This window comes from Tachypleus tridentatus, chromosome 11, assembly GCF_004210375.1.
Source record: "Tachypleus tridentatus isolate NWPU-2018 chromosome 11, ASM421037v1, whole genome shotgun sequence".
NCBI lineage: Eukaryota > Metazoa > Arthropoda > Merostomata > Xiphosura > Limulidae > Tachypleus > Tachypleus tridentatus.
In genome coordinates, this window is record NC_134835.1 from 65978868 (window position 1) to 65995226 (window position 16359).

The following is a 16359-nucleotide window of genomic DNA, read 5'->3' on the forward strand; positions in this document are numbered from 1 at the left end:
GTTTGAGCTACTTTCATCTGATCGATTAATGGATTTTGTTTCTACTCTTATAGTGTTTTCATTGCTTCAAAGAGCAGAGCTCGTTTTCACAGCAATAAGCCGAAAATCATTAACTTTCAGGTCCCCCGCTTATGCAGCGGTAAGTCTACAGATTTACAAGCTAAAATCAGGGGTTTGATTTGCTTCGGTGGATTCAACAGATAGCCCAATGTGGCTTTGCTCTAAGAAAATGTACAAACATACGAACTTTCGAATTCAGAGCTTGAGCATGTTAACATCGTTTCACGCCCATCCATTCTCAATCAGTAAAATAACTATCACACTTAGTTTGTTTGGTTGTTTTGAATTTCACGCAAAGTTACTCGAGGGCTATCTGCGCTAGCCGTCCCTAATTTAGCAGTGTAAGACTATAGGGAAGGCAGCTAGTCATCTTCACCCACTGCCACCTCTTGGGCTACTCTTTTACCAACGAATAGTAGGATTTACCGTCACATTATAACGCATCCACGACTCTGAAAGAGCGAGTATGTTTGGTGCGAACCCGTGACCCTCAGATTATGAGTCGGACGCCTTAACCCACCTGGCCATGCCGGCCCGAACAGCAAACTACCTTATATTGTAAAGTAATTAAAAATATTTATGTTGTATTATATTTTATGAGTAATTAAAATAACGTTTATTATACTTTTGCTATTAAATACATTTTATTTTTAATACCTAACAGATAAAATTTATCGTACAATTTTACGATACTCTTCTTAACCATTATTTTACGACGTTTAGAAATTTGAAATTTATATAAAGACTTAGTCTTGTGTTGTCTCCATCTAGTTATCACATAATGAATGAACATTAGGTAGAGGCTGCAATAAGGTAAGGCCTATCGAATGTTTGGTAATAAACATTAAATTCGAGTTAAAATAAAGTATGTAAATATATATACATATGCACACATATTTCTTTCCCAACAAGATTATCATTTTTTAAATGTTATTTCAGTTTTAAATGAACGTTTGATGTGATTTTAGTTTAGCTATGCTATACACATAGGCAACTAAGCCTAGCTGATAGAAGTTAGTTATACAAATTTGTACTTCACGTTTTCAGAGACTCTTATAGCGATTTTCATTTTTTTTTTGTAGCGTTTAATTTTAATTAAGCGTGTTGCTAATGCTAGTTCACTCCATCTCTTTTTGCGTTTAAAGTTGGAGATTTAGAACTGAGTTTAAGTCTGCGAAGGGAAACTAATATTAATGGTGTGCTGGTACTTTTAATACTAAAATTAAAATAATTATTATTCTTAGGCTTGCTAAGAGTTTTAGGCTTATATACAAACACAGATGTAAAAAATAAAAAAATGAATAAACGATTGCAGTTTACTCAGTTGCTAGGATCATAAAACGTAAGTTTGCTAATGTAAAACCTAGGATAAGATTGCTGTACTACTGTACTGAAAACTTGCAGTTTTATATATATTATGCTTGCATAATTGAAAACCAAAATAAAGTTACAAAGTATAGTTTTTTAAACAAAGTGATATGTGTTTTCTACTATTATTAGTAATGTGGTAACAACCTCATTTATGGGTTTAGTGCCACTAGTAGTAGTAATAGTCACTTTGCCATAAATATAGTTTATATATTGATATTTATGTAAAGGGGCAATTTAAATTTCTTTGTTATTAAGTTTAAAGGAGTAAGAGTATACAGAGGTACCAAGATCAAGGTGATTAGAATATCAGTTTAGCAGCTATCTATATTTTGCCTGTGATAGTAACAAAAACCACTCATCAACTCTCCTACTCACAGTGATAATGAAGATGTTGTTGTCTCAGTTTTAACTTGTGCTTTTCAAATGGAATGCAGTGTGAAAGCATAGAAGAAAATTGTATTTTGATCTTAAATACTAGAGTTCTTGCTATTCTGAATAAAGATTTTTTTTCTTTGAAATGGCTGATTACCCTGTTGTACCTTATTTCACAAGAGTTGCATATAAAAGCTTCATTTTTCTTTTTTTTAATGGCCTGTACTGTTAATTGGTTATGTACTATTATGTGCATGTTGCATGTGTATATAATTTCTGTATATCTGTTATATGCTTTAACTTTATTATGTTAAGTTGCATCATGTGGTTTTAGTTTAAAATACTCTTTTGTATTAAGTCTACATTTTTATTGAGTTATTTTCTGGGAATTTTACAATATTATTCATTTTCATATCAAGCCTAACTAAGAGAAACTGTTCAAAATGTTTTTGTTAAATAAAATAACAGGTTTTATCTCTTCGACATGTGTTTATACAATATACTTCTTGTGGATAGTACTGTCAATAGGCTTCCATGTTCTGGGGACTACTATTTTACAAGTCTGTGTTTTGGTATTGTAAACAAGATAGGAATAGATAGTTACATGCTGACATTATTTGTGGAATTCCCTTTTCAAATAATGGTTGATAAGTGATTTTCTGCACATTGGATGTGAATGTTTTAAAAATAGGAAATGTTTATAAGTAAAAGGATACTAGTTCATTACAAGATGTAACATGTTGAAAACAGTGAATATAAAATATAGTTCTGATACTTTCTGACTGATAGTTGACTACAAACATTTTGTTAGGATTGCATATTTAAAATTAAGATGTAGTGGCATTCAAATACAAATAGTCATGATAAGGTGGTATAGAAGCACATTTGAAGTTATGAAATTTATTTTAGTGACATAATTAGCATTTTTTGCAACTGAAGGTAGAATAGTAGTAAAGAATGATTGCAGATAAAGGGAGTGGAAATAAAAAAGTTTGTAATAAGTACATGGAATCTAACCCAAAACCTTTTCTTGCTTTGTGAGGTAATGTTCAGTAACTCTCTTGATGCAATAAACTCCACTAATGGAAACAGTAAAACCAAATCCCTTGGCATTAGTTAAATCTCTGTTAGTAGTAATGTTGATCATTTTTAAAAGTTTAGTTACTGGATGTAACAATTTTTTGTATGTGTTGATTGCCATACAGAAATGATGAAAATGGAATAGTGCTTGTTTAAGTAAAAAAAAAGTTTTGTTTTCAAATCTAAAATCATGCATCTGGTTTTGGTTGATGTGTAATGAGAAGAAATAATTGGAGAATTAGTCTAAACTCATTGACCAAATATAAAATTGACAACAACAGTACTGATCTTAAAATAACACACACACTAGTAATCTTTTTGGTACAAGAAAGGAAATATTGGGAATAGGAGAGTCCTATGAAAGATTTAGAGAGAAAAGGTTGTTCATTTTTTCTACACATTTGTCTGGAAAAGTCGTTCACTTGTTTACAAAAATGAAAATTAATTAAAATGCTTAAATTTTTAGCCACTCCATAAACATGTATATATAGCAGTTTAGGTGGTTTTATAAGTACAGTCATCTTTAGTTTTGCTTAGCTAACACTGTTAAATAGTCATTGTTAATATTCAGACATTTTAAAGGTAATTTTAAATGGCTTTTTAGGCTGCCATTTTGTGTCATGATCCTTATCCATATTGGTAGCTACTGCTGAACTTGATGATAACTGAAAGTGGTAATAATCATAAACAGTAATTTTTGATTATTTGGCTATTTTTATTAATTGTGACACTGATCAAACTGAACAATCTTGATTTCATAAAAAATAATCATAAAGGCAGTATTTCATTAGTGGGATACTTGAATTGATCAAAAATAGCAGTAATGGGAAATTATAATTTCAGTAAATTTATTTTTACTGAATACTAATTGATGTTCATAGGGAATCTAGTTGCTGAGCTTTATGACTATATATATATATATATATATATTTACAACTGTTAACTGGCTAAAGCACACATCAATTTTTTGAGAAAGGAAATGCACATAAAACACATTTGGTAACTTTTTGTAGAATATTACTAAAATTAAAAAAAAAGTTTTAGTACTTTAAATCTATAAAATATTTATATGCAAAGGTGAATGAAGTGACATTGAAACATTTAACTCATTCTACTTATCCAAACTGTCAAAATATAAAAACCTAGTATAATGTGGCTGTTTCTCATCTCTGTACCTGTATATTTGTATATTCTGCCTTTTTCATATTTAATTATTTTCTAAATCAAGTAGTTTTATAACTTTTCTGCTTGCAAAAATGATAGCATTTTGAAAAGAGGCATCAAGGTTTAAATATGAAAAACTTAAATGCTTGTATGAACAACACATTTAATCATTACAAGGAGATTACTTTTTGTCTTGTTTGATTAAATGTCACTTTATTGCTATTAAATTAAAATATTCCACTTGTTCAGGATGATGACCTAAAGTGTATTGATACTTTTCTTGAAGATTAATTTAAAACAAGTTCATGTGGTTACTGTCAGCAAATAAAAATATTAAGAGGCAATGTTTCCTCCATCCCTGCTTCTGAGAACCTGCTAAAACTGCCAACTTCACCTTGTTACATCATAACATAGTAGTAACAATAATGGAAACATGGGCTATATAATTTCATTTTCATCTTTCAATGTACAAGTTTTTCATTGAAAGCTACAGTGTGACATCTTTCATTTCTTGGCCTGTTGGTTAAATTGAAATTATAGATGTTAATTGTTTTATTGTGTACAAGTGAATAATAGATTAGAAATTTTTCCGGTTTGCAAAAATATGGATATTTGTTTGATCATCACTTGATGTAAAGCCAGAATTTGCCTGAATTATAAACATGTCTTTTATATATATACCAGTGCATTATTTTAAAATGATACAGAAAAAATTGAGTTTTTCAGTAAATCACATATTTCACACATTTTAAGTGGTTATAAAATAAAACAGTACTGCACTTGGATGAAACATATTTCATCATGAGAATCATTAAATGACTGACATTCTTCAAAACTCATTCACTCGTGAGATTGAAAGAGGATTCACATAGAGAGTGTGGGGGTCTTTCATTTTATATGTAGTTATTATGAATTGGTGTTATACACAGGACACAATCATTCTCTTCATGTAATCAAGCCATGCCTATATTAACTTTCAACACTGGACATAGGTCAGACACCGTGCCATTGTGTTTCTTGACTCGCTTTCAAAATTTTATTCAATTACTATTTTATAAGTACAAGTTGGTAAGTTTGGTATCAAATTGTAGATTATAACTGAAATCTTATTCTTACACATTAATTTCTTAATTCTAAAGAAAAAATTCTGAACATCAATTTTTGTGTGTCACATGGTATGTTGAGTGCAGTATTGGTTAAAGTTAAATGTTTATGATGTCCAAGCACAAGATCTATAGTTTGTTATGAATAATTTACTCAAAATATCAATATTGAAAAGTTAGAATGTAAAGCGAGAACCACCTGTCTTTTTCTGTTTTCTGAGATTTTAATATATTTATTGAATCAGTCAAGGTGACCCTGCCCACCTCTTCAGTGTTTGAAAATACCTACTTACATACTTTTACTCTGTCCAGTGATATATGTATAACCAATCAATCTCAGAATATCCTCTTCATGTTTTTCTCAGCCTTTGCAAAGTATTTGTGTAGCTAATTCATGCTAGATTCCAAGTGATATGGTAAAATATTAGTGAGCTTAAAATTTCATATTTTTTTACACAAATACAGCTTAATAACAAAGCTTGATAAATTATAGTGAAGTTCTGTGGTATTGACATTGTAATCTGATTTTTGGTTATTTCAAAATGTATACATGAAACATAAAAAATTTTTTTGTTTTGCATTGTTCTTGCCTTAAATTTGATAAGGCTTAGCCCTCTACTGCAAACATGTAACTAGAAGAGGTAATTATTTGTTCAACTTCTTTATTTACTGTTCTTTGTTTTAAGAAAAACAAGTTAAAAAACTTGTTTGTAGATAGTAATACTGTGTATCCATATAAAATGTATTATAACTGAAATATGACTTATGTTTTACAAAGTAATAGTCCACTAAAAACACAGCCAAAACAAACTACTTTGTAAAGACCAGTTTTATACTTTTGTATACAGTACCATGAGTGTTGTGTGTCTTGTCATAACAATTTCTGTAATGCTAGTTAGGCACAACTAAAATGTTAGTATAATAAAAATAAATATATATAGATGTATAATGTAATGAGGTTTAAGCTATTTCTGGAATGAAAAAATCATAATTTACATTTTCTAATTTATGGTAGTTATGAGATCAGTCAAATTGATCAAACCTATAGATACAATAGTGAAAATAAAAGGTAAAATATAAAGATTTATAAAATGTTTGATAATTATGTGGATATTATAGAGATTTTGCATGTGAAATTTGAAAAATTTTCTGTTGCATAAAAGGTTTTAATCTTAAAATCAAAATTACTTTACATGTTGGATAGTGAATATTGGAAAAGAAAAAATGCACAAAGAAAACATTTTTTAAAATGTATTAAAACTTGATATAAAAATTCTTCCCTTACAAAAGCTGTGTAATGTATATTGATAATCTGCAAAATTTTACGAAGATAGGCTTACTAATTTGGAAGTTATAATATGAAAACTAACAACCACAAAATAGCTTTGAGGTCAGTTGCTATATCCTCATGAGTAGTTAACATTAAATGTAAAATGCCTTCATCTTTGGTTGACTAACTTTGATACAGAAAACTATCCTGAATTACTATTACAAATTACTATGACTCTCTGTATAATCAGTCGAGGCTATAATTATTGCATCAGTTTTCTTATCACTAGTAGCCATCATCTAATAATGCAATTTCTAATTGATCTATTTATCTGACTAGATGGTCATACATAATCCATAAAATTTCTTTCTTAACCACCATTTCATGCCTTCAATTTTAATAAACTACGGTAGAATTCTTGTATAAAGAACTATCCAACCCCTTTTTAAAAGAGAACTGTTAAATAATATATAATCTGGAATTTTGGAATAATTCCCATTATTAGTATTCTCTACATCCAATTAAGTTTTAATTCCCATCATACCTTAGTTCTCTATTTCATCTAGAGCCCTGAATTCATCAGTTTTTTTCCCTGTGATTATTAACATTAGAATATTAATAAGGAAGTCTGTATTTAAATCTGACAAACTTAATTTTAAAACTATTTTTTTAACTTTTTATGCTTTAAATCTTTTCCAGTTTTCTTGTTAATCTACTTATTCTGCTAATTTGTCTTTTCTGCCTTTAATGAGTTTCTTTATAACTATCTAGATTGTATAGCTGCCTGTGAAGCCCATCTTTGTAATTCATTCTTACATAAGAAACTACTCACATGGATAAACAAACAATCTGTTACTTTATGTTTATTGCTGATAATCTATCATTTATACCTTGGATCATGCTAAGTAATTTTTTTCTGTATCATCTTACTTTAGAGAGCCTTTCTGGAAGGTTGCACGTCAGAATGAATTCTTTACACTTTTTAATAAACTTTTGTGATTTACAACTTTGAACATAATTTGCTCCAATGAGAAAAAAAATCACCTTTGATACTAGCAAGTAAACTGTCAAGTTGTATAATTTCCTTCAGTTTAGCATTTGGAGGCAACTTCTAGCTTCATTGTTTCTGTGCTCTTCACTGTAAACAACTTCAGTGTACTTGATGACAAAGTTTCCTCTGTGTGCACCTTTTAATAATCTTCCTCATTTTAAGTACCTATAGGCTCAAATCTGTTGGAGACTAGTTGTACTTCAGTTTTAAATGAACTTGCCTCTACTGCCATATATATATATATATAAAATGTTTTTGTGAAATTAAATAAATGCATTTAAGTGAAGTTTAACAAGTAAATAAAATCATGAAGGATTGTGTTAGAAACAATAAATCCCAAATGTAAGCATTTGTTTGTGGGGTTTGATTGCTTTTGGGGATGTGGATCAATAGGATAAAAAAAATAAAAATTAGAGAAATTTGACTAAAAAGCACTAATTATTTTTAGATAAAAGTAAGGTCATTTAAGAACTTGGTACTACTTTATGCAAATGTACACCTTGAGCATCATATAAAAGCACAACAGTCACAGTAAACTTAGTATACTGATATGGTTCAGTGTCGTGTTAATTAGTGCCTCTACCATACTGGGAGCAGGAATGCTAACATCAAGAAATAAGTTTCATCATACTTACCCCCAAACAGTAGTACCTTATTTTCTCATTTTTTATTTTTATTTTAATCTTTTTATATTATTCTTATTTTAACTTGGGAGAGCAGTCACATTCTCACAACTGTGTGCAGATAGTGAAGGGTGATATAGATGTGGGACATTGTGGACTTGTGTCTTATGTGAGACAAGCGAATTGGAGGTTAAGGCTGATACAGTGTATCTCCACCACAATGTGGGTCCTGCTTCTTCAGTCACCTCCAAAATATAGGATATACTTTATAATCCCACATTGTAGCTTGTACCCTAGGATCTTTTTGGAAATGCAGCATATTTATTTTTTTAAATTTTAATGTGTTTTGTTTTCTTTTAAAAGTTATAGTTTTGTACACACATATATATATTGACAAATACACATCTTCACAAACCCACTCTAGTGAATCATTTGTTTTGTAGTACTCATTGAAGTGTTGTATAACTGTTTAATAAATTGTAGATAAAATTATTTTTTTTTTTTTTGTATAACGAAACACCTATGTTTAGTCTGCTAATGTCAAATGCTCAATTTAACTACCATCTATAAATATCTGAACATTAAAGTTTTTGCAATTTGTTGCAAATAATTTGATGCTAAGTAATATCCTGGAATGTAACACAAGGTCTAATTTGTGCATGAGGTTTTTTTTAAATTGAAATTTGTTAATATTTATTTACTGCTGAAGATTTTTAGAAAATTTTGGTAGAAGTTATTACATGCTTGATCAACCACTTAATAACAGATTTTCTTTTATAAATTCAAAGTTTCTGATACTTGTGCCATGGCTCAATTTAGTTTGTTTTGCTACTTTTAAAGAGTTTTATTTTATTTTTTTTATAGAGTAACATAACTTAAAAAATTAACCAAGGGATTTCTAAAATGCAATATTAAGAATCATAGGAGTTCCTAAGGTTATTAGTATTGAGTTTCTGAAGAAGAAAAAAAACTGTAAACAGACTTCCAGCAATGCTGAAAATAATGTGTACGAGTAAATTAATCATTCTTCCAGTAGAAGGAGGCTTATGGTGATTTAAACAGACTTATTCATTCTTTTTTTTTTATTATGCAAATCTAAAACATTTCTTGAAAGTTTGGAAACATTTTATCTTATTTCAAAGACCCTTCTAGTGGAGTTGCCATTTTAGGCTTACTTATTATTATAAAAGATAGGTTTAGAAATTAATAATATTGTGTAAGAGTACTTGGGTACTGTCAGTGTTTTCATTTTATGTGAGTAAACTTTCATGAATTGATGTGAGTGAGACTGCATATTCACTACATTAAAGGAACTGGTTTGGTGAAGCTAGCAGGAAAGAAAAAAGAAAGAGAGAACAATATCCTTTCAAACCTTGCTTTTCAAATGAGAGTGTTTGTAGTTGGAGAAGTAGCCATATGTAAGCATTAAAAAGTTAAAGAATATAACAATATGAAATTTAATAGTATATTAGAGGATGCTTTGTCAAAACATGTTAATTGCAATTATATTTAAGGTACAGAAGCTAATAAATGTCCCTTGGCCCAAAATAGAAGATTTTTTTTTTTTTTTTTTAAATTAATACTTACACAAAAGTGAAGAGACATTGCATCATGTTAAGTATCTGTGTTTTTACTGTCACAACATTCAGTGCAAAGAAATGATTGAAAGCTCTTATTTTCTATGTAAAGTATGTAGGTGTTGTCATTATGATTGTATTTTTAAGTTTTTTGGAACCATTTGTGTGTTATGGGATCTGAGAACAATGTGGTAGAAGTTGATTATAGGGTTGACTTTCTGAAGAGAAATGTATGATGAAAGAAATAAATATGATTGAAGGGGTATATTGTATATTTACCAATGATAGGTTAAAATACGATTAATTTTCATAAAGGTAGAAAGAAACTACTAAAACATGCTTTTGTGGAAAAAAAACATTTAGAAAGACTGGTAAATTGTTTGAAAGTAAAATTTCTGGCATAATGATATTTATTTAAAGTTCGTATAAAGGATAAATGTAGAATTCATTAGAATGTTACTTTTGAAAGGTGCCTTTGAACTAGTAAAGTTGCTGTTGAAACAAAATGTTTTACTCAACAAAGGTGCCTCAGTGGCATGAATAAAGCGAAGAATGTCTAATTAGTTAAACTTGCATAGGATGAGATACAGTGATTACAATTTACAAGTTTTAAGTTGAAGAAAAATTTACTAAGTTGTAACTGGCTGCATCAGCAGGAAATCTATAGTTAATTATGGTACTTCTTGTGCATCTAATGGATCAGCTGTGTTAGTCCTCATCTTTGTTCATTGTTGCATTTGTTTTTCAGGCCAAATCTCAATAGATCTTTACTAGATAGCTACAAGCCCTTCTTACCTTGAACATTGCTACTCTTTGTCATAAATTACTATTATTTGTGCAATTATTTGCAAAGTTCTGATGTAGGCAATGTTGATGTGATTATGGCAAATTCATCTATCAAGTCCAAAGGTGCTGCTTTGCCTTCCAGTTTGGTGACAGCATTAGTTTGCCACATTTCTCAGGGGCTTTGGATCAGTTTGCTCTCTCTGTTATCTCTGGCTGGACTGTTTTTATCTGGAGCAGAAATTGTTAGTTTTGGCTCTGCCTGTTTGGGGGGGAAGGTCCTGAATCTCCCATTCATATTAAAGGTGCCTAGTATTCCCATCTTTGTATTATCATAACAATTCTGCTGAGGCACCTTTCTTATATCCATTTCCTACCCATGGCTTTTCATAGAAAACCCTGAGGGGTTTTCTGGGGATGTCTGCATCCCCACTTCCATGTTGACCCATCTGTTATCTTTTGGCTCTGGCCCTACAAACATGATTTTATTTGTTGCTGGAATCTTTTGGATTGTGATTCCATGTTGTCTTGGATCTGTCTCTAGGTTCCTTATATATGGGATCTTTGTATGGCATCATTTTAGATTTTTTGTGTTTGACATGATTTTGTCACCTTTATTTAGAGTAGAAAATTGCTTCAGTCCAACAACAATCTACCCTTTCTCATCTGGTGACCCATTTGTCCCAGTCAGAGCCCAGCATGACACTGATTCCTGTCCACTGACCTTCCCTTTTCCAGCTTTTGCCTGTTCTTTCATTCTGCAGTGCCAATGTTTGTTGTTTTCACAATGATGCATGGTATGCCAACACTGGTTTCATTGACAATCTGGTGGGTTCAGATCTAGTGAGAGTTCATTTGATAGCCTTTGTTCATCAATGGAACCCATCCATATCTGGTGTTTGGGTTCACAGAGTATTGTCTGAAGGTTTTTGTTATTTTATTTTTTACTCCCCCCCCATCCAGTGTGCCTGTTCATTTCCACCTCCCCAGTATCCCTTGTCATGCCAGCATCTTCCGGAGACAGTACAAGACCTCCTCACATAACAGGCTTTCGAATCTGTTCTAAGTGATACAGGGAGTTTTTACTCTAGTTTTTTGTGGTTCTTTCCTTCTCAATAAACATGTTCACACCTCACTTTTCCCCTCGCTTCTCATCTTAGTCAGATTTTGAGGGAGATTCTGCAGTCAGGTATGTGGATCACCTCTCAAACATATTCGTTTTCCATTATCTCCATTGTATCATGGTTGTTGCATCCTTAGAGTATTGCGTACAACTGGTGGTTGTACTTTAGACTTTTGTATAGCTGTGACATTTGATAAGACTTTATTAATGCTTTCTTTAAATTTAAAACTGTTTTTGGTTACATTTAATCTGGACTTCGCATGGATGCAACCTTCCACCAAGGTATGAATAGTGTTTTTGAAGTTAACATTTTATTTACCAGAAAAGAAAGAGGTCTAGGTACACATCCTAATTAAAAAAGATGTTGCATCTAAACCTTGCTGAAGATAAGTAATTTATATTAAACTGACAAAAATGTTCTTAAGGTTTAAGTGAAAAATATTTTATACTCTTCCCCCCCATTCATAGTGTTTGTTGGCTGTGCATATCTATTGAAATATGCTACCAATTTAAAAATATCCACTGATAAGTAAATAGGGAATTTGTTTTCTGTGTTTCTTTTTAGGTGTCATAGTTTTACTAAGATATCTTTTTTGGAGTTTTTGCTTGCAGTGTTGTAATGAGTTTACTTATGTATATTGTCTGCACACTAATTTCTTGTAGGGGAGTAACAACAGTTAAAAAGCTTTTGTAAGAGTAGCTAATATTTTGTATGAAATCATAAAAATGAACTTACTACTAAAGGATGAGTATATGAAAAGGATTAAATTCAGTGAGCACAATGACTCAGTAAACCAGTGTTTCCTGGAAAAGGTAATTTTTTTTATATTAACTAAAAATCACACCTTAGGAAATAACTTGCATTTTGTTATGAATGTACAATTAAAGGTGGTAAGTTAGTTTGTTCTTAGTGAACAGGCTTTTTCATACAGTTATAGTGTTTCTAAATTAAGCTCCCTTTGTATAAAGCTGCATAAGAGTGATAGCAAAATACTGTTTGGTCTGATAAAGCAAAGAGTCAGTAAAGAGTGGTGTTAACTAGCTACATTCCCTGACAATATTTATTACTTTAATATTAGGGACAACTAGCACAGATAGCCATTTAGTAGCTTTGCATGAAATTCTTCAGTTAAATCAGAGATCTGCATGGGTATGGATGTTAAAAAAGAATTGTGTTCAGACAGAGTATGGTTTGGATGAAGTGACTTTTGTAAAGCTTTTGAAAAAATTTGGGCTTCCTCTGGCTTTTTGCTTAATTTAAAAAAAACATTCATTTTTTCAAGTTTGTATTAAAATAATTTTAAAATTTATTTCATGAAAACTAACCTACACTTATAGCTACAGTCAAACAATACTTATTTGGCAGTTTCATAATTATTATTCTCATTATTATTTGTAATCCTACAGATGCTTTCTTATACCTTTTTTGTATCAATTGTTAAAATGTTTGTATTAAATTGCATCCATAATGTTGACAATTTATATTACCTTTTCTTTTTCTTTCTCTTTTTGCAGCTTGAAACATAAATAATAGATTGAATAATCACCAAGTTTTTTCTGTTTTTATTTAAAGAAGGATAATGCTTTAGAGCAATCTCTGTTAGATCACACAGTTAACTATTTTTGGAGTTTCTTCCAGTTTATCATTATAACTTTGTGAATTTCTTGTTTCACAATTTATATTTCATGGTATAGCTTTAATATACCTTACTGATTGGTATGTGATATAAAATATTAAGTTTTTGAATCTTGTTTTATACTAGCTGGACTCTCCATCTGTTAGATATCTGACCTGAGAACTCAGTTGTTGCAAAGAATAGGAAATTGGGCTTCTGTTGTTTTCTTAACATAATAAACAGTAAAAGTTATAGAAAATACATAAAAATGCCAATACTAAAAAAATAAATACATAATGTTTTCAAGAATTCTGTTAATATGGTTCCCGTCATGACTTTAATTATGTCAAGTTTAGCACTAAATGAATGTGTAAACATAGAAGGAAAAGATGCATGTATATAATGACATTTATTTGTATAGATATGTAGAGTTTGTTTTATTTGCTCTCTGTATCAATTGGTATCAGTACTTTATTACATGTGTATGAAAAAGTATATTTCCTAAAACTATAGTTTTCTAGATGTAATTATTATTAAATAATTTGAAATGTGTCATGGTTGTAAGTGTTTTTTGCAGTAAAAGAAAGTGGTGGATAATGTGGATGGAAAAAATGTAAGCATGGAATTGAGACATGTCATTTTTAGTCAAAGAAATGGATTGTTATTTTAAAAATTAAATATTTATTTAAAAGTGTCCTTGGATTTTTTCATTGTATGTTCCAATTGTAAAATTTAGTTGTTTTGTTTTTTTCTAGTTCATTTTTGTCATATTTGCTTCAGCTCTGTTATAGTCAACCCTGTAGTATTCTCTTAAGATGGAAACAGTACCTTCACTCGAGACTGTCTATCAAGCAATTCATGCACTGTACCATAACCCTGACCCAGCTGGCAAAGAAAAGGCTTCATCATGGTTAGGAGAACTACAAAAATCAGTAAGTAAAGCCAAGAAAAAAAATTGCTATTCCATAAGTAAGGTATTGTAAGTAAGTTATAGTTAAATTGAAGTTTAAGTATCTAGTTTGGTAGTAATTAATAATCTGTAATTAATTAGTCTGGTTGAGTAAAGGTATGCTTTTTTTGTTTATTGTGATTTGATACTATGTAATAATATCCAGTAGCTTGCCTGATTAATATAAAAATTACAGCTCTGATATTTCAAACATTTAATAAACCAGGTTTCTAATATTTCATGTGATGAATCAATACCTCACTTGTTATTATTCTGGTTTTAACTGAATATGGCAGAAGAATGCTTTTCCTAATACTTGGTGCTGAGCTGTTGTCCTCCCTTTTAAGCCTTGGAAGGATCCCAAAATTCCTTCAAACTACTGTCCAGTTGCATTGATGAGATGTCTTTGTAAGATCTTAGAGAGGATGGTTAGTTTGGTTCCTCAAACAATATCCTTTAGCCCATCCAGTATGAGTTCTGATGACAGCATTCCTCTCTGGACCACCTGATATGGCTTGAAACATCATTCTGGGAAGTCTTTCTCAAGCGACATCTTATTTCTGTATTTTCTGACTTTGAAAAGGTTTGGCATTTTGTGAGACCTCCATTCGTATGGGTTGTGTGGGCATTTGCCCATTTTTATTAAACATTTTTAATGAACTGGTCATTCCAAGTGTGTGTGGATTCGATACTTTCCTGTTCTTTCCTATGGGAACACAGCTGTGTCTGTTTTCACTCTTTTCAGTATAAAGATTAATGCCATCACTGGACAATTCTTTTCTATAATTGCAAACAGACTCTATGTCGACGACTTCCACATTTCACGTCAGTCATTGAGTATGAGGTTTATGTAATGGCAGCGACAAACTGCCAGCAGTCATTCACTGAAGTTGACCATAGCACTTTTGCCACCAAAGGAGTACTCACCCCAATTCTGAACTCTGTCTCAGTGAAGTCACACTTCCTGTGGTTCCTGAGGCAATGTTCTTAAGGCTTATATTTGATTGTAAGTTGACTTTCATTCCACGCATCAAGCAGCTATGCATCAAGTGTACAAGGGCATTGAATAGCCTCTTTGTCCTCTCTTCTGCCTCTTGGGGAGTGGATCAATGTTTTATACTAAAAATCTATTGTTTCCTCATTCAATCAAAACTAGTCTATGGGTCTCTGGTCTATGATTCTGCCAGCACCTTGGCCTTGAAGATGTTGGACCCCCATTCACCATCAGGGGCTTAGTTTCTGTATAGGAGCTTTCTGCACTTTTTCAGTACAGAGTTTCTACACTGAGTTTCATGAACCTCCTTTTTACCTCCAACATTTGCAAATATCTTTACTGTATGCTTCAAAACTTCAATCTTTACCACAGCATCCCATCTGGGATTGTGTTTTCCTTCCTCACCCCTCGGTGTGGATTCCTGTACGTGGTGAGGGGACCTCCCAGGGAAGGTTCTGTTCTATCTGGTTACCTTCTCTGGGATCTAAACATCCACCCACGTGTTTGCTGTGCGTGGCGACCCATGAAGGGGAGGAGAGGATCCTGGTGGTTGAGGGGTCCAACCATAACACACCACTATGGCCTCGAATTCCTGTAGACAGGCGGCCTTTAGGTGGCCCCCCTTCGGGGGTCAATCGGCTGGTCCACTTGGGCTAGAGTCAACCAAGTACCAGTGTTGGAAGTTCTCAACGGGTGTTGTGGACATTGTGCCTGATGCTGGTGTTTGGGTATAGTACTCACGAAACCCTGGCATTGCTGCATTGTCCTTGCATGACTTTGTAGTGTGTCCCCTTGTAGGGCTCCATGGTGGGTGGGGACAGTGGGTACCGAAACTTTTCTTTTCCTATGGATCCTCCAAAAAATTTAAATAAAATTGTAAAAAAACAGTCAATGGGTGTTTACCACGCCTTGAATACTCAGAACAGCAATCTTCATCATCAGTAACACACGCATCCTCATTTTCTTATATTACATTCTCTTTGGAAAACCTTTAGGGCAAATGTCCCTTTTTTTATTCAAAAGGGACTAGAGGGACTTGCTGGCTCTCCAAAGTGAGTAAAGAAACTTGGATCTGGTGACATATTGGTTGAAACAACCACATCCCAACACAGTGAACTCCTCTTGAATTCAAAGGCAATTGGGGATATACCTATTGAGGTTACACCCCATGCTACCTTGAATTCTTCACGAGGAGTTATTGTTGAAAGAGATTTGAAGAACGC

General features: G+C 31.8%; 1 protein-coding gene across 2 annotated transcripts in view; it reads left to right on the plus strand.

Annotated features, from left to right (window-relative positions):
- Nucleotides 1-742: 742 nt before the first annotated feature.
- Tnpo-SR (transportin 3) overlaps nucleotides 743-16359 on the plus strand; it is a 101186-nt gene continuing 85569 nt past the window's right edge. Inside the window, exons 1-2 of one of the 2 annotated variants that reach the window (XM_076467659.1) lie at nucleotides 743-873; nucleotides 13949-14125. In XM_076467659.1, coding sequence (XP_076323774.1) covers nucleotides 14009-14125 — 117 coding nt within the window. In that variant the 5' untranslated portion in view covers nucleotides 743-873; nucleotides 13949-14008. The remainder of the gene's footprint in view (nucleotides 874-13948; nucleotides 14126-16359) is intronic. The other variant, XM_076467660.1, reaches the window with a different exon arrangement.